We start from the raw sequence: 20,029 nt of genomic DNA, 5'->3' as shown, positions 1-20,029 counted from the left end.
CATGTTCTATAATTTCACTAATAGAGACACCTTTGCTGCGTTTACCCAATTCTGGTGTTCACAGTCAAGGCTGAAGAATGCTACCAAAGCTGGCTCAAGTGTAATGTGTGCAGACATACAATGGAAGAAAGTGATTTGCAAAGAATAACAAGACATGAAAGAATGAATGAATGAATACAATCTTGTATAGCGCATGGCTACCCGGAGGCATCCCAGCGCTTTTAGACCTGACATCGGGACAGAACCATTCAGTGAAACAGGAATGTCTTCAGGCGTTTCCTGAAGGCAAGATGGTTAGCTTCAAGCCTGATGTTCTCGGGGAGTTGGTTCCAGAATTTAGCTGCATGGTAGGAGAGCTGGCGACATCCCATGGGTGACCGCTTCACCCTCGGCACTACCAGCAAATTAAGATTGTTAGATCTCAGAGTTTTGAGAGATTGATGGCGGCAGAACAGAGGACGAAGAATAGCCGGGCCATTATTTGTTATAGAGTTATGGGCCATACACATGGTTTTGAACAAGATCCTTTCTTGTATCGGAAGCCAATGAAGAGGCCGCAAGGCAGCCTTCGCAGAGCTGTGTCTAGGTACGTCCATGAGAAGACGAGCTGCACAATTCTGGACAGGCAGGAAGTGATGCATCTGGTGGCAGTAGTAGCATTGGTGTCGGCAATGCCTGCAGTCATGTTACCAAAAGTATTCAAAAGATTGAGATTTCTAGCTCGGTCTAGGTACACAAATCCCAAAAAGGGGATATTATCAGCCGAAGAGGTGCTGGAGTATAGGAAAAAAACACCACGCCAATTTAATTCGAGCATTGCATGTTTTGTATGGTGTCACCAGCGCTCTTCTCACAGCAGGTCCATGGGGTGGTCAGTCTACGTAAAGAAGGACTCCGATGGGAGCGTAGATTATTTATCTATAAGAGTGGGTTTCAAGTGACCTCAGAGACAACTCGAGTCTTTCTCTCCTTTCTATGAAGTAGCCTGTAATCGCTTGGTGGGCACTGCAGAATCCTTTTTGGTGCCTAGCTGTCTTCAACCATTATAACATCAGTTGCCTCATCAACAGATGCTGGTCAAGAGTGTGTGCAATGTTATTTTTTCCACTAGCACCGCCATAGCTAACAACGGATGTATTTCACACACTTTTTAACAATTCACCTACACTCATTAGAACCAATGATCAGCTCTAGAAAACTGTTTTCGCATGTCCAAGACATGTAGGCAAATGGCTGACAGCAGACAAGCAGGCAAGGTGTAAGCCACTGACAGGCGAAGAACGCACACAGATGGTAAGAACTGTGTTAAGACGCCCATTAACACCCAGCACAAAACAAGCTCTTATTGTGAAGTGAGAATATTCTGGCGAACTTCTGATCTTTCCCAAGAAATGGTTCTGTTGAGATGCAGACCATAAATGCGCCTCGGGCACTGCCGCTGTTATTCGTTTTATTCTACTGAAACAAAAGCGCTTTTGTCTGGCTTGCACTTCTGAAGATGAAAGGGGCCAAGGGTCGGTGATCACATGCGTGCTTTGCAATCTGCCGCAGAACAATGAAAGTTTGTTTCATGACTACAAAATACCAGCACTGAGGAACTGCACAAACACATGTTTACCATGGGGATTGACTGCATTGAGAACAGGGGCAATGCACAGAAGAAAAAAAAACATTGCAGGTTTTATAATCATATTTTTATCAGGCCTAGTGAAGAAATTCTTTTAAGTCGCAGGAATGCATGAAATAGGATTGTAGCCCTTAAATTTCAGTTTAGCACCAGTCATGCTCCAGAATGAAAGGTCAGGTTATCTACAATTAACAACGTGATCATTGTATAGGCAGTAGTTAAAAACAAGCCGAGTTTAATTAAGTAATATAAGTTTCCTTCATGCACAGGATCATAGACTTCAGGTCAAAGAGGGGCCAGCGACTGCTTGCCATCTTACATGCACGCGCTTACAGTGAACGGTGTTGTTCCGTCTAAGAATGTATAAACGAATGTAAGCATTGCACTTTTTTGTACGTGAAAGTGAGCGGGCGATGCTATGGAGGAATTGAGTGATTTAATATATGAGTGGATGACCACTCTGCGAACGTCAGTCAATAGAAAAACTCAAAAATGGACACATGATGAACCGATAAGTGAGTTAATGCATTATTTCACGAATTAGTACATGCATCGATGAATGCGTGATTGGGAGTAGTAGTAAGCCCATAGAAGAGCCATTGTAGAGAGCATCGTATAAAAAGGCAAATATGAGACAACAGGTGCTGGCATGTAAGGATAAGTGGGGACATAGACGGACAGTTTTGTGCATTGAAGGGTGAGTGAGTGTAAACTAGGGTGAATAAGCGGGGGAGAGCATGATGGTGAAGTGAAGTGTTAAGTCTTATCCTGTCCTGTCCTGAAAGTTTGTTTTTGTTTTGGAGTGGTGAAATCAAAAGGTTTCAATGTAAACAAATACTCCAATGCATTTCAGCACTAAATGGTCTCTTCATCAGAAAAAATGCATTTTACGTGCACATTTCTGTAAATCCCTAAATCCAATTGGAAATCCTGCTTACAATGAAATAAGACTTCAAATTCACTGTATTCTCCAACAGTGGGATTTGTTTTCCATGTGTAGACTACAAAATCGATATGAATGACTTTGCCTTAACAGCACCAAAAGAAACATATTGGCACTTAAATAGTATTTTGAAAAAATGAGGGGCAGATTTATTAACATTTTGAGTTGGTGCAACGTCCCATAAAGTGATACAAACCGGCTCAAACTTTTGATATAATACTTGCTTTCCATCGAAAAATCTTATTTGTGAGTGAAAGTAATGTGTAAAGTAACAGAAATAGAACTTTAGGATGCTTTGCTTATAGGGAGCATCCCAAGGGCGGTACATGGGCGTTCCCATGGTCCCAAACATGGATTTTGAGGCACGGCCCTATGTACCAACTATGATAGGCAGGGCTTTATGCCAAAAATAAGTCATCCTTCATGCAGGCATTTAGTTGGAGAAATATTTTAATTTCTTTAAACTTTTCCCACATTGCATAGGTGCTGCACTGTACTGCACTTATGCTAAACAGAAGGCACCTACATTTGTCTATTGTGCACAGGTGTATATGTGGCACTAGGGAGGCTCAAACAGAGCCAACTCTGGGGAAGAGCGCAGCAGGGCCATATCATTTTCTTTGTAACCATGGCTCTGTAATGCTCTCATCCCAGGGCCACACAGCATTTGCTACTTTTATTTCCTTCTTTCCTTCCCTCGTGCATCCTTCTTGTTAATTCTACCTTCCATACTTCTGAGACTATCTATGTTTGTTTTCTGAGGTGTTATGTTTGTTTGTTTCCTGCGCCTTGATGCCCATTGGGCTAAGTCTGCGCATTTCAAGACCTTCTTTCATTCATTTCATTCATCCTATATTCCCGCCTTTGACCCAATCATTTAATTTACCCTTTCAAGTAACATTACATCGTTTCTCTTATCTCTATGCCCATCTAGTTTCTCAGCATTCAAACTGCTCTTTCCAGCAACCCAGTCCCACCCCATGTGAAATATATAGAGGGACAGAGATATAGTTACTTCTCATTAGGCTTTGACTGCAGCAGATAAAAGGTAATAGAGGGCATTTATTAACACACCTCCCAGCTACTCTATTGTCCAGACAAAAGGACAGGCAAATTAAGCTTTTCTTGTGACGAAATGTGATATATTGTGGACTGCTTAGAGCTCTCTTGCTAGTCTCACATTGCCCTCTTCTTTGTCTTAAGGCACCAAGAAAGAACTCAGCTGATAAATGTATTATTACAGGGTGATCTAGATCAACGCCTGCTCTACGTGGTCATATGAGAGAAGCCTGCTAAGGAACTAGCATGCATACTGTTCACTATAGGTCTCCGATGAAAGAAAACTGTACAGCTGATGAAGCAGTAGCTGAGGTAGTAAAGAAACTTCAAGGACAGCAGCATGTCTTGGATCATTCGCCTATGCAGGTCATAAGTGATTAAGTATTTTATATTGGGCTGTGCCTGTGTGATTCTGTGCTTTAAAAAAATCAAGTGCAAGGGCGTCTAAGCATTGATTTTTACCAAGCATGGTGACTTTGTTAATTTGAAGACACAGCAGGGACTGTGTTCCTTTGGGCATGAGAGTTGCACAAGGCACTTTCAGCCAGATTCATCAAAAAAAATCCGCTCGCCAGCGGTATTTTTGCATTTGGGATGCATCATACCAAATGCAAAAATCGCTAATTAAGAATTCGCTAAATTGCGACTCTTTGCATTTAAGGCATCTCAAATTGAGATTCCTTAAATGCAATGCATGAAAGTGAAAAAAATAGCGAATTCGCTATTAGGGCACGCAAATTACCATGAAGTACAACTTCATGGTAATTTGCAAAAACTTTGAAAAATGCACTAAAGTGCATTTTTCAAAGTTTCATATTGTGCACACACATGCCCTAAGGGCATGTGTGTGCGCAACATATGTGCACACATCATTTCAGGGGTGCAACAGGGTGTACTTTGGACACCCTTGCACCCTTGAAATCGCAATCTCAATTTGCGAATCGCTAATTGCGATTAGCAAATTGAGACCGTCTTCCCATTCATTCCTATGGGCCGTTAGGCCCATAGGAATGAATGGAGAGATATTCCTTAATTCGAGTCGCAATTAAGGAATTATTAGAAATCGCTATTTTTTTAGTGATTTCTTGATGCATAGCATTTTGCTATTCCTTAATAGCGATTCGGTATTTTTCGCTATTAAGGATTAGCAAAATGTGTTCTTGATGAATCTGGGGGATAATGTTTGAATTAAGTGCACCATACACTGTTGTAAATCAGTTTCCGACTTGGGGGAAGGAATGTGTGCTGCACACATTTTTAAACAAGCATTTGCAATGCCATAGGTCTCGCAATTACAAGATTTTGAGCTATTGGCATTGTAAATGACAATGCCTTTTATTTATGTGTTAAAAAAAGCAGCAATAATAAAAGGCATTGTCATTTACAACACCAATAGGTAAAAGTTTTAAAAATGCAAGACCATTTGCATTGCAAATGCTTGTTACAAATGTTGTTAATTACACTTGTTGGCTTTGCCAGTTCTGAGAAACATAAAAACGGATTAACACGCACAGGTGAGAAATGAATAACAGGAGGGTGATTGGGTGTTCTTTTAAGATATAAAATAGTCCATCATGCATTCCGAAGTAAGTTTTTCCTGGAAGTCGTAATGACTTAAAAAACAGGGATCAGTGAGGCCTAGCTATACAGTCACACTGGAAGAACAAGGAGAAGTGATGTCTTATTCTGGAATAAACTGCTTGCTAAAGAGAAGATGATGGACTGAGCATTGAAACTTTTCAGGCACTCAACTCCAAGTGACTCTTAGATCTGGGTTAAATCCATCAATGTTCTTCTGCTCACTTCGCTACCCCAGTTCAGACCCAACATATCAGCCTTGACCCTGTTCCTCATGAGAGGAGTCCAGCCCGGTTATCCCTGGACCAGAAACAAGAATCCTGGGACCGATTTCATCAGAAAGGCTAGCTTGAATTCAGTTAGTTATATGTGTGAACAGCTATCCATCTAGTAACAGTCTCGGTGGTATCAAAGGGAGAAACAGTATTTTGAAATGATATTGTTGAGACATCTCTTCCTGCGCAAAGTGAGGTCACTGCCCACTATCTATGCTAAACCCTTACTTGTTCAGAGCAAACTATGTATTTAAGTATCCTGGCTCCCAAAATTGCCCTTCTTGATCGCTGCAACTCAAAGGGATGCTGACTGAGCCTCCTGCAAAAGTCCTTCCACGGCTGTGCAAGCATACCGCTCCCAAGGTGCATGGCTACGCAAAGCTAAAAGGCGTAGCATGTTCGAGACCGCGCTTAACCCCACCCTCTGCTCTACAAGTTGTTTCTAACTTCGGATCATGACAGGAAAGTGAAAGTGCAATTGAAAGTACATTTTCTAACTGTCAGCAGAAATGACTACGTCTCTAAATGCATAAAGCTTTCCAGTTTCGCTCTCAACCGTAGCACGATTGCCTATGCTCATGGTTCCTCACCGCGCTAATGATTCAGGTCACAGTCTGTGGCTGCCGCAGGAACCTCTCGAGGTCGAAGCTGCCGCCAGAACTAGGAGCTCCATAAGCCCCTCGGGCCGCCCCGCTTCCGCCGTCTTCCATCGGCCCGAAAACGTGTACCGACCTGGCCGCCGCCTCAACTGTCAACCGCTTCACCTGGAGCGATCAAAATGCAGCCAATCGACTCTTGCCACGTCATGCGACACGCGCATCACAGGACTTGGGGCCAACCAGAGTCACAGGATTTTGGGCTAACCACTACACCGGCAACTTGGGAAACCCGGAAAACAAAAACGTAGCGTCATCTTTACGAACCCCAATCGATTTAAAATCGAATCTTTTAACTTGGCAATTAACTTTTGTTCTGCTTTATCAAACTACAAATGAACTTAGTATGTGTCTTAAAAACTCGGTCAAGTATACTAGACTTGTTTACGCTTCGATAGTCGCGAAGTCTCAAAAAAGCGGCCATGTTTGTGTCAGGCACGAACTCGCCATATCGTCGCGCGTTCACAGACCTGAATCGGCTTGTGCCCATACTAGAATCGGCTCCTGCACAGGTCTGTCTCCAGGTCTGTCTCCCTTGGAGGCAAACACGGCAACTATAAGTCTCGTTGGCGGCAGCGCTTCGCGCTGCAACGCCAGCGAGACCTAAAAAATACGGTCACAGTTCTTTGTATTGGTGGTGTTGCCAAGTACCAAGCCTTGCTTCTGCGTCAAGTTTCAGGCTTCATTTTGATCTACAGGCAGTGGGAATAAATGTTGATCTGGTGATCCTGTTGTATCATGAACACGTTCTACATCAGTATGCAGGTTCAGACTGGGTGCATGCAACCGTTTATGCTAAAATTGTCCTGTCAGAAACACATATTAGGAAACAGAGCAGTGGTGTATTTTTCATGTTTCTGAGATGTACTGTGTGCCGCTCATACACTTAGAGAGATTTACCAAGATATATTTGCCATGCATTCAGCACATTTTCCGCAAAAGCAGAACATGGATCCCTTAGAGGCTACATTAGAGACCATGAATATGTTCATGATGTGGCTCCTGATCCTTCAGTAAAAAGGGGTTGTGGCTCCTACATGCCTGATTTTAAGACCATCATGTTGTAAAAATAATAACAGAATTGTTGAATGCAACAATATGCGGGAGGAAAGAGCTTCTGGGCGATCTGTATGCACAATGCTCTTTGATGCCACAATTCTGATACCTGGGTTTTCAGAAAGCTAAACTCTGGCCTGCTCTCAGTGTAGGGGGGTTATATCATGGTGAAGCTACTTACCCTGGACTAAGATCCTACAAGGATTTCTGGTGCAAACCGACTGGCCACTACACAGCACAGTGAAGTGAACATTAAGTCAAAACCATATGAGGGGAGCCAAGTTCCCAAAACGGAAGTGGATGTAAGTGTTGGTGGGCCAGGACATGAGGATGGTCACCAGGATACATTAAGTCCATCACCTAAATGGAGCATTCATCACAGAAAAGTGATTAGATGTAGAGACTGCCTATGTAGTATGTATGGCAAAATCTTCCTCCTGCGAGGAAGATTTATGCTGAACACATTGGACAAATTGCCTTAGAACCTCCTTTAGTGGTAGGCAGTTTGGGAACTCTTCCACATTCTTTTTAAATCTGTTTGATAAAATACTGTAAAGTGAGAGGCTGTTGATTTTGCCTTTGACAAAACGCTTTATCCCTTAGAGATTAGCAATGTGTGGATATTTCCTACTGCAGAAATCAAAAAACGACTCAAAAAGGCAAGTTTAGTCTCTCCAATTCCGGGGGTTCCTCTTTTTGTTGCAAGTATGGACTTTTCATCAATGCTATGGAAATCACTATTAGCTCATGTGTTGTGCAGAAGACATTAGGCTACCGACTTTCTCCTAGAGTAACTTTATCTGGCTGAATGTGGTTAAAGTGGTATTCCCTGTTTGTTAATGACCCTAGAGTAAGTTCTCTTCATAGTATAATTGACAGAGGCAGTACTGGATGTATGCAATTCATTAGAAAAAGCCAGGTTGGACTCTACGGCTGCGCTGGGGGAAGCCCATTCGGAGTAAACTTTTCTTACAGAAGAACAAGTTACTTACCTTCACAAATACTCTTTCTGTTAGTTAATCTATTTAACTGCAGATTCCTCCAGACAGGATCTCACAAAGTTAATAGCAGTGCTCTTGTGAGCCAGTAGGTTTCATGTGCCTCTGTTATGTCTCCATATATACCTGGAAGTGACATAGCGGAGCTGCATGTAAGTGCCATGCCTGTGTGCTGATGCTAATTTCTTTTCTCTTTCCCCTTCTGCACACTTTCGGAATCAGGACAATGGAGCTAGTCCTCATCTTTTGAAGAGTGAGGAAGACCAAAGAATGCGACAAAGTTATCAATTGACCAACATGGAAAGGTATCAAGACTTTTCGAAGGAAGACCACCAGAGTTCGTAACATCAACTTCTCTGGAAAGAAGATAAAGTAGGGTGGTTGAACTGAAAATTCCTGCAATTCATTCACATAGCACACTGATGTGATAAGGAACACTGTTTTAATTCTCAAAGCCTTAAGGAGTCACTATGCATGAACTCAAAGGGGCGTGCATATCAAGAACATCAAAACTAGGTTCAGCGAAAATTGAGATCTCATATATTGTCTGGGAGGAAATAAATGTGTCAAACCTTTCATTAAATGGATCCCAACTAGTGATACAAACAAGGACGGTTGGTCTAGTAAACAATAAAAGGCAAGAGGTTCAACAAGTAACCTTTCACGGCACCAACTACAAGGCCATGCTGGGCCAACAAATGGACAAACTAAAGAACATCAGAATGTTTGGCCAGTAATGTATTAGGAGTCTGGACATCACACCAAGCCAAACATATTCTCAGCATCCAGAGTAGATGAATTTAACAGAGGTGGGCCTGACATCAAGGAAGAAATCCACCTCCTCAGTAGGCAAATTAAAAGCATTTTACTGTTACTGTTCAATACCCACACATGGAGGTGTAAACTACGGAGACTGAGGTACAGGACCTTACCCTCTTGGTAAGACAGGAAATCCCCCCTCCCAAAGTGTTAGTCTTATCGCAGGGTAAAGGTTGAAAAGCTATGGGTACCTTACTCTCCTGGCCTAGTTTTGGGCAATCAAGTTGACTTGGCCTTGGTTCTTCCTGATCTACTGCAGTACTTTAGTCACAAAAGGTAGCTGTGGCAATGTATAAAAGAGTCCCTCATCCCATCCCCGCTAAAATGTCTTTCCTAGTAAGGACTTTGGATGTAACACCAGCGTGAAAAACAGCTGATCCTGTGTTTTCCGGTGGTGGCCAACAGATCTAGCTAGGGCTCTCCTCGCTGACTGAAGGTGCCCTGCACCACCTTAGAGAGGAGATGTTGCTTGTGGTCTGTCTAACACCGGCTGCTCAGTCCGTCCCTTGTAGCACTCAAGGACCACACTCGGTGGTTGGCCTCCAAAAATATGCTTGGTTTTTACCAGCCCCTTCTAGAGGCATAGAGCCTGCTACCATTGGGGCCCAAGACCCCCACTTCCCACTGTTTGTTGACATGCCACATGCCAGTAGTTTTGTCCATGAGAACCTGTACCTGCCTGTCCTTAGAAGATGACAGAAAGGCTTTTCAGGCTATGCAGACTGCCTACAGCTCCAACAGAGTGGTATGGAGTTGGCGTTCTGCTTGAAACTAGATTCCTCTGATATTCACTTTCTCTAAATGAACAGCCCCAACATAGCAGCAACATATCTGCCACCACTTTGAGCTCTGGCTAGGGGAATGAGAGTGGTCTGCTGCATGTCAGGTTGGCCTTCTGACAACCACCACCACAAGGAGCCCCTAGTGTGACTAGTGTAAGAGTTCAACCTGTTCCCTCTTTATTCCTGTGTGAAGGCTTATGAGTGTCAGCTAATCACCCTTTATACATTTACCTCTATCTCCCTGTCTGCTCTCTTAGGAGAAGGATAATCCAGATAAATGTGGCTATTGTCTAGTGGAGGCTCCTGATCTTTCAGCTTGCCAGTGAAGTACTTAAGTATTCCCAGCATGGTAGTTTAAAACCCCAATCTCGTTATGGCTGGCTCCAAAAAATATTTTAAAACCATACAGCACATGAAGGAGCACAAATATGGCCAAATGTATGTTTTATTTGTACTTAGGACCCTTTCAAAAAGAGAAAAGATTATATATATAGTTTTATGTTAAACCCATCAAAAATTATATTTTGTGCAGTATTAAACAAAACAAAATACTGCAGACAAACTTTAGTAAAAAAGAAATGGGATATTTCCTTTGAAAGCCCAATAAATAAGGCTTGGCCCGGCATAACCAATTTGCCCAGGATCTGTCTCATGTGTGAAAGGTTATGTGAGATATGTTGCCTTTATGCAGATACCAGGCTGAGTAAGGTAGTAGTCTGTGTGTGCACATTTATTCATGTGTAATCACTGTAGCATCTTACCCCTGTTACGTGTCTTATTTTAAAAGGTGGGCGTTAGCGATTATTCCTTAAATCTAGTTTCAAAGAAGCTCACAGTGAGCGAGACTCCATTTTTGTATCTCAGACATGACAGGGATCCAAAATCTAGGCAGTCCAAAATTAACCAAGCACTAGCAATGCCAATAGGCCTAGCTTTAAAGGAATGTTGTACGATAATGTGAAGTATTTAAAGTACATAGCATGGGAATGGATATGTATTTGTGTGGAAGCAAAGAACTGTAGAATAATATTGATAAAGGTTCATTGGTCATTTGGCAGTTGCACTGTCAAGCCAGGCCTAAACTTCAATGTAGTGTAATGATTGCCCTCCTCCCATCTGTGCTGCTGCCACAGACAAACACCATAGATTATCTAGTAATCCAAGACACTTTAATAGCTTTACATTGTCAGGTGAGTGTCCCTCAAAATTCATGCTCAAGAAGCTGGATAAATAAACAAAATGATCACAGCTGCATGAAGGCAATGCACCTTTTTGTGAAAGAACACAATTTCTGCCCAATCAAAACTTGTACTCTTGGCTCCCAACTGCGCTGTCAAGCCAGAAAATAAACATCTGGATGGACTAAGAAAATCCCAAATCGCTTCATTACATGCAAAGTCATAATTGATAAGCAACTCTGTTATATATATATATATTTGTTTACGGCATGCATGTATGCTTCATTCATTTTAGACCCATTCTTTCTTTTTTAGATAATAGCCTCTTGAAATTTTAGTTGTTCTCTACTTTCAAAAAAGAAAATTAAAGTCTAACCTCAAAATCTTGTCTGGAGTGCTAGGGTAAACATTCATATCCAATGCCTCATTAATGCTCCCCTATCTTAGTCATTTCATTTGGCAAGGTTAATTGAGAAACATATCTCAGTTAGTCAATGGAGGGAAATAATGTTTAGTCATAATATGAGTATTAAGAAGCTAAAAAAAAAATGCTTACTTTGTACCAGATTCTAAATAATCGGTACTGGCTACTACAATTCCTAAATAAGATAATAACCCCCAGATGTCCTCTGCTGGTAATATCATTCAAGCAATTTTGAACTAATACACACACTGCAGACGTTATCAGATTTTAACATATATTTGGCTCCAATTTGAGAGGCTAAGTTCACTTATGAGAATTGAATAAATCAGAAAGACTGGCAATATGGCATGACAGTTCAGCTACAGGGAAGTGCATAAACATCTTCCCAGTTGGCTAAGAGAAGCTATGAAGGCTACTAAATAAAGAATGTTCCTCCTATGAAAAAAATAGCTAAGTCCATTGCAAAATACTTGTTTGATTGACTTAATATCAATGGCATCTTTGGAACATTTGGATTACAAAAATATTCATCACAAATCAAAATATGGCCTCTTTTTTAAACTTCGTATATCCTTTTTAAATATATACCAATTATGATTAAAACATGGGAAATAATGTCTGATCACTACATGGAATGAAGTACTGAGATTACTTTGGGCAGCTGTATCATTTTTTCCAGTGGTGAGTGAAATTTTAATAAGGAATCTGTGCATTACAGTAGAGTGTTGTCAAATTAAGTTATTTTGTTTGATTATGTTAGGTAGGTTGTTTTTTGCAATAAGTTTTCACTCCCAATGGTATTTGGATTACAAGGAAAGGTAAAACTTGTGGAGCCATTAGTTAACTCTCATGATGTGTAATTGCATAATGTACATATTATATTTAACTTTTTATGGTTGTTTTTGCCTTAAATTCCAATAAATGACATACAAAGTTAGGTGTTGCCATTATGAGTCTATAAGAATGTTCACCTACTTTGGTCTCTTTAAAGTCATAATTATAGGAATATTTTTTTCCTTTCCTGGATATTAACCTACTAGTTTTTTGTTGCATATGAATAGTAGTCAACGAGATATGATAATTCCTCTGAGAAAGGTTGGGGAACAGACAGAAACAGGTTAGTTGAGATGAAGCACTTTCTCACTTTGCAGTTTGAAACTTTTTTCTGCATATCTGGCACTTTTTATGACTTCTTTGATCCTGATTACAGCCATTGATTGAGAATAAACACATTTTTTAACTAATCCGACCCCTTCGCTGCACTTTCATCTTATCATGCCTGACAATATGTGTCATATGATTACAAGCTGAAGTACCCCATGAGGTGTGGTGTTTCCTCTCCTACTCAGGTTTGTGGTGGGGTGGTGATGATTTTCCACCACATAATTTCCATCAGAAATGAGATTCAATGATCAAGGTCAATAGTATTTCTCTCACTACTACTTGATTAAAAACATTATTTCAGTAACAACACAAACATTCTTTCACCTTGCAGGACAGAGAGTAAAGTCGAAAAATCTTTCCTGAAAGTTCTCAGTTTGGTGATACTGTTGGCAGGGTAAAAAACCTTGGTCAGTACAGGAACATCTGAAAATATTCTATGAAGCTAGGTCTTTTGCCAAATTTTACAACTAACATTCCTGGGCTTAAATTGTTATGGAATATATTATCGAACTTTCCCAGTCTATTTTAATGTGAATCCATAGGTCATTTATATTTTAGTTATAAGGTTTTAGTATTTGATCAAATAAGGCCCTATAAATTTGCAGCCCAATAGGACACTGAAGGCTTTTGAAAGTCTTTATTACTATCCCTCAACTTTATTTGGGTTCAATGAACTATAAAAGTCGATCAATAGTAAAGTGTAAGTCTTTAAATAATACACCAGTTTCTCTTAGAACTGCATTCATTACATCAATGGATAAGCATACTACATGTAGAAGTTACAGCCTTCTGTTGAAACGTATTTACGTTTTGTGTTTTATTAGCATGCCCACATCAAGACCATCTTGAATTGTTATCTTGGGAGACTGTAGTGGATCCTATTACCCAATGGTTCTGTGAAAGATTTTGTGGTTAACCTAATCTCAGAAATGGGGCAAGAAATGCATGAAACTTACTAAATACATTTAGTGAATATGTGCTGCGAACAACAGCACTCGTAAGCTGGTAGAGCTGTGTTCAACAATAAATCTAATGTATTGTCTCTTATTTATTAGTAGCATATTGAGGTTTGTACTATTCCATTACATAGTAAATGGGGCCTAGCATCTGCATTATTACTATTTAAAATGTTTGTCAAGTGATGGATCAGCCATCACACTTGAGAACTAAAGTTGTTTGAAATCCCATGAAGTATCTTAAGTACATTCCTTGCCACAGTTATTAAAAGCTGCATTCTCCATGGCTCCTTCATGGCCAGTTCCAATATGTCCTCTTTGCTTGTTTTGTTCATTTTCAACTAAATGAATACAGTAAAATGTTTAAATAAACTGATCATCTGAGCTATTGGGTTTGAAAATGGCCAGTTCCAAAATGCCCTCTTTGCTGTTTTTGTGCATTTTCAACTAAACGTTTCAATAAACTGATCATTCTAGCTATTGGATTTGAAAAAAGCTATTTGGTAGTAACAATAGAAAGCAAGCAACATTCAAATATATATATGAAGATACCTTTAAAAAAAAGCTTCTACTTATTTTAATGTAAAGAAGTGGTATGAAAATGATGTCGAGAAATACTTGACATAATAAGAAGAGCTAATTATTAGGGTGTAATACAGACAATGCAGTGCACTACGTGAAGAAGGATACTGTACAAGAAATAAAATAAGAAAGGAATACAATCTCGACCTTGCAAAAAGAAAACTCATCAGTATGTCTAAAGGAACCATTGTAGCTTTGCCTTGCAATAGAAATTGAGCAGGCAATGAAATAGACATGGGGAAGTTTCATTACATTCCTCTTTGACTCAGGGAACATGAACTTCCAGAATCACTACAAAAGTGTTAGTATCTCTATCTCACATAAATAGTACTGTTGTCTTTATTGCTTCTTGTTGCAGGAGAATTGGGTATACTTATGATGGTGCTATTTTGTACTGTGGACAAAGTCCAGTCTCTTCTCTTTGCATAGACCTAAAAGAGGATAACTTGGTAGATGTGGGAAACTCAGAGAAGGTTACTGATTTAAGATGATTAAGTTGCTTATTGACCTTTTTGATTCAGTTGGAGAGTGGCAATGATTAAAAAGAGTCTCTCTACCACCACATTATTACCATCCTTGTCCTAAATTCATTGATTCTGTATGTGGGACTATGACAGATTTCAGCAGATGCATCAGGGGGGATACTGGAGTTATTCCTTTTCAGCAACTCATTTCTCTACACGGTATCATACATACTAAAGCAAATCAAGCAAATCTGGAGGCAGGATGAGCTTGTGAAAAATACATACAGGCTGCTTCACAAAAGCATTTGGAAGTATGGGAACTAGTGCTACATGAGTACTCTTTTACAAACTCCTACATGCCTTTATGAATCACTATTTATACTAATTATATATGAAAATTCCATGAAAATTCACATTATATATGTTCTAGGATCAACTTACAGAGGCATATAACAGTAAGTAAAAGAGTACTGTCTTACATAACATAAGTACTCTTTTAAAAACTCTTGCTTGTCTTTCTGAACCGTCCCCATTAAAGACCCTACCAATAAGGTTCTACTCTACATATCACTGCCTATATGGCTATCATGAATTACATAAGGAAATAGGAGGAAAGATGACCAGGAGATAGCTATCTTATAGGCTGCTAGAGAAAGTATTTGCTTCAAAACATAACCAGTGCGTCTGAACTTGAAATTTCCTGCGGTTAATACAAAATGCTTTCAAGCTGAAATCCAGTGAAAAAGTAGTTTTTTCTGCATCATTATATTTTAAGTGCTACTATTATTCGCAGACATCGCGAAGTAATAACGAGATAATGCAATATATTCACATCAGTAAATCTTTAAAAACACAAATTCCTTCTTCGTTACCTGGAAAATACTTATCACACTGCAGGCCATGCAGAAACAATGTAGAATTTTAACAGGAAAACATAACTTCCTGGATGTGCTGCTGCTTGTGAATTATGATTCTCTAGTCCAGACTTGTGGAAGAAATTCTTAACACGAACAGTGGTCATGTGTAACTCGACGCATTTCAGGAATGCTGACAAATATGGATAAAAGACTGAACTGCAATAATAACAGAATGCCTATACCTTGTGCTCTCTGCATCCTTCTAAAAATCGAACATTAAGCACAACAAAGGCTACCATATGCTGCTGTTGCTTTTGGAAATTTAATTCAATGTTTTACATTGTACTAACAACTGTGTGTCAGTGCAGCCATATGTACTTTAAATACTCAGCCACATATACACACAATAGCACTTTCCTACAGCGTGATCTAGAATTCCGAGCCTCCTGGTGTATATAAAACCCCAAGCCCTTAAAGGGACTACAGTGCGTGGATTTGGTTTAATCCGACAAAAGTTTAGGTTATGGTGAACAAACATGAAAAACCAATGTAGCTTTCAAAAAAGAGACTGCTTTACATTAGCGACCGATCCTGCCAAAAACCAGTATAAAAATATACAGTGACTGCTTTGATTTTACATCTCAGCGATGCTGTTTGCCACTATCTCTATCCAAATCTAAAACGTAATGTCAAATCAGCAAACGCGTTGTAATTCAAACTTCTTCAAGGAGGAATAATTTACAAGGCAGAGTGTAAACTTATAAGCAAAACAAAGCCCTTATAGACTGACTCACAGTGAGTAAAAAAACACAGTTATGTGCATTTGTCGAAGCATAATGAATTGGGCTGAAAATTGTGCACTTGGAACATGCTAAGGCAGAAACTGCTGGTATACAAGCTCTGTGGGCAGCATATTATCATTAGTGTGGCTCGTGTAAAAATAAGAAATACCTTCTGTACCATGAGGGGTATATACAAGTCAAGTTTTGATGGACTAGAAATAATTGCCATGCCATCAGCACTATTCCAACAACGCTAGAATTCTAGAACAGTAATTTGTACCATAAACATCTAGATGAATGAAAAAATGGTCATAGGCTAGCCTGCACAACGGTCATCCAAGAACTGCACTGATGAATATTTTTAATAGTGACCTTGAAGGATTCAAAATTGTCCTTCATGTTTGATTATACACCTTATTAAATGTATGTAAAAGCAGACCCCCGCCCCATCATAAGGTCACACACTAGAGGAACAATTCTGAATAACAAAACAAAAAACATTGCTATCATGAAACCTGATGCAATCAATTATTTTCAACCAAGGCCGAAATTTGAAACTGATTTTATGTCACTATTTCAAGGTTGATATATTTTTGACCTACGATATTATGCCACTCAGTACATCGACTCAACTGCTAAAGTGCAGAGTATACATTAAACATTCTTAATGCCCCACCTACTTACCTGAGCTCACTCTGTGATGCTGTGGTTAGAATGATAAAGTGGATGTATGATAATTGAAGATCTCGTACCCTACCATTATGAAAGACTGTATAAAAGAATAATTCATGTTTCCTGCTACAAACACGGCTAGATTCTCAACATGCGTACTGTTCATAATAAATGGGAGTATTTCAAGGCTTCAATTTTTCATTTAATTTCACAGGAAAGAATTATACTTTGCATAGTTTAATACTTCATGCTTCCTCACCTGGCCACATCTGGAGTAAATAATGTAGAACCTCTATGTGTTTTTTGAAGTCCAGGGCACTTGCAAGCTCTTCAGAGTCTGTGAAGACACGGTTGTTATGGTGGGAGGTCTCTTGCCTCTGGCTTAGCAGCACCGGCCCAAAGCACACAGCCAGGTTCTGGCAGGTCATCTTGTTTACTTCATGGTGTGAAGCCACACGCTTTAGGTGGTCCAGAAGCATCTTCAACGTAGCCTAGAAAAACATTCAGAAATGTAGTTTATCTTTATGGAAGACCACATAAATGGATTGTGTTCTCCACATTACAGTACCGCAACAATAAAAATGTCAGCAGGAAACTAAGGCACAATTGGAAGCTAGGAAACATTAAATAGGAATTGTTAATGATGTTTTGGAGCTGTTTAAGTATTTTACTTACATTTCTATGTGAAAAAACACCCTGCTTTGTGCTCTTGCTACCAGGGGATGGGGCTAACACTTTACTGTGTGGGAGATCATACCTGGTTATAAATTCTAGACTTCACAAGAATCCTCCCACAAACTGGTACATAAAAGAGGAGTGCTTCAGATATTCTGTCCTGAATGCACTTAGAGCCCAAAAGAATCATCAGGGTCCAGCGTTTTGTGATTACATTAGGACCATTGTTTTCCCCCCAAAACAGTATTCAAATGATCCTGGTAGGTGCTGACACCTAACACTTGGAACCAAAACAAAAGATGTCTTTCACCCTGGCCTACATAATTTGCTTAGGTTTTCATGAATGGAAGTTCTGGTGATTACTTCCTCTCCACGATGTTCCAATGAATGTAAATGCATACACATTTTCTATTGCAGCAACCCCCAAAGGATAGTTTAATGAAAGTATTTGTTTTGAACAAGAGCCCCAGATAATCAATTAGTATTTTGTAGGATTTAGCTTACGTTGTATTCTTCATGAGGTGAATATTCACAGCTTTACGATAAGCTTGAAGATAGTTTTGCAACCTTGTAAAGAGACTCATCCCACTGGCATATAAAATGGCCATCTTATTTTGGATTTTAACCTCTGAACATTCCAGGAATTGAACCATACCTTTATTTATGTCAAAGATCTCTAGAAAAACAAAGAGTTGTGATAGCTCTTTAGGCATCAAGTTAAACTCATTTCCTCAACCTGGTTACAGGGCTGAAATTGTATAGTAATATAACTGATGGTGGAGTGGGCTGTGCAAGAGCAAAATGATGAGCTAGTTAGCAATTAAGAGGATACTCTGCTCAGGCACTGAGTTTGTGAATAGGCCCTTTATAAATGTCTTCCTAATTTATTTGCATAGCAGTCATATTTAAGCATGAAAGTTCCACAAGGGTTCCTTGCTTTTTAGTATTGCACACGTTCTCCTCAGAATGGGACTACATTCATATTGTGCTGTGAGAAGAGAAGCTCTGTAAGACTTCTTCCTGTGACCAGGACTGGGGATCAAGGCCTGCAAGTTTCCCAACTGGATGAGGGGACATCACCCAGTGAATTCCAAGTCCCAGGGTCTGCTAGCGGGCCAAGACCAGTGTGTCCTGTGAGGAAGAGGAGAGCTTAGAGGAAGCAAGATCCAGTGGGCAATTCTGTCGATTTGACTCTGCGAGTTGTGAGGAGAAGGCTGCTGCACTGATAGGGTTGCTCATGTGCAGAAACAACTTGCCGACCCCAGTATGCCTGGGGAGGGCTGCTATGATTGTCACTATGCCAAACGGGTCGCTGCCATGCGCAGTAAGGAACCAGCAATGCCAGATGCCAGGAAGGGCCACTGTGGATTGATTGCCATGCTGAATGGGCCAAAGCCTGGGCTCATGTGCAGTGAAGAAATGATGACCCCATATGCCAGAGGGGGTCACAAGGACCAAACGAGAAGTGTGATTTGGTCGGGATAGTCACCGGAGGAGAAAGGCCACTGTGGGAACCCCTGCGTACCAGCACTGTGATAAGAGGATCAGCACCACAACCTTTCCACTGCTTACCCATCCTCCCACTCTCACTATGGAACACAGCAATGAACTTACCCAGCTTGTAGGAGCCAAAATGAACCTACAGTCACTGCAGCTGCATGACCCTGTGTGAGGAACTGGAGGACCACTGAACGCAGCTCGCACACCTGAACCACAGCTTCTAATCCAGCGCCCGCAGAGGGAGTGTTCTCAGAAACTTTGGTTGTTCCGATCCTGCAAAGTGCAGTTTAGACTTATTTCGGGCCAGCCGGCCCCAAGGGAACTTGCTTGCTAGATAGCACTTCAGCACAGGAAAAGTTTGAACTTTAAAACTGAGTTGCAGTGGAACTCTTGAGACTCGGACTACTAGTGGGGCTTACTCTGGATGTTGCCTATAGTGAATGGGGAAAAACTTCTATCACTAGAGAGAGCATGGAGTGGGACACATGGAACTGCCTAAGAAACACTACAGCTCTAACCTGTGGGGGGACTGTGAGCATCATATTTTCCTTTGTGTTAATAGCAGTAAAATAAAATACTTATTTTTCCATAAAGTGAGTATATTGTTGTTACTGCGCTTATTTTGAGTTGTGCTCATATGTTCAGTACCCCCCCCCCCCCCCCCCACCCCCTGTATCTACCTTCCCCTCCGTGGGAGCCTTGGACTGCTCGACCCACACCATTACTGATAGTCGAGTGCTGAAGAGGTACTTGGCCCAGCTGCTCAGGATCCAGAGTCAGTGGAGCCCTGGGACATCAGGAGTAAACGACCTTAATTCCCAGAGTTGACCCAGTAACCCCTGCATGCTCTGTGCCCGCTGAACTGGCAAATGGCTATGTACAAGGCCACTTGTATGTATTTGAAATAGAGAATGTTTGCAGATTCACAGTTTTGTGTTCAGGATTGTTTTCAATAGAGAAAAAAAAAAGAAAGGGCACGCAA

At 40.5% G+C, this 20,029-nt stretch overlaps 1 protein-coding gene across 3 annotated transcripts in view; it reads right to left on the bottom strand.

Moving 5' to 3' along the window:
* Window positions 1-20,029, bottom strand: part of SYDE2 (synapse defective Rho GTPase homolog 2) — a 200,441-nt gene that overhangs the window by 15,678 nt on the left and 164,734 nt on the right. For all 3 annotated transcript variants that reach the window (XM_078645550.1, XM_078645551.1, XM_078645552.1), the window contains one exon: window positions 17,132-17,363. In XM_078645550.1, the coding sequence (XP_078501676.1) occupies window positions 17,132-17,363 (232 nt within the window). The remainder of the gene's footprint in view (window positions 1-17,131; window positions 17,364-20,029) is intronic.

The sequence above is a fragment of the Lissotriton helveticus genome, chromosome 1_1 (genome assembly GCF_964261635.1).
Source record: "Lissotriton helveticus chromosome 1_1, aLisHel1.1, whole genome shotgun sequence".
NCBI classification, from domain to species: domain Eukaryota; kingdom Metazoa; phylum Chordata; class Amphibia; order Caudata; family Salamandridae; genus Lissotriton; species Lissotriton helveticus.
This window is presented reverse-complemented; position numbering and strand designations above follow the sequence as displayed.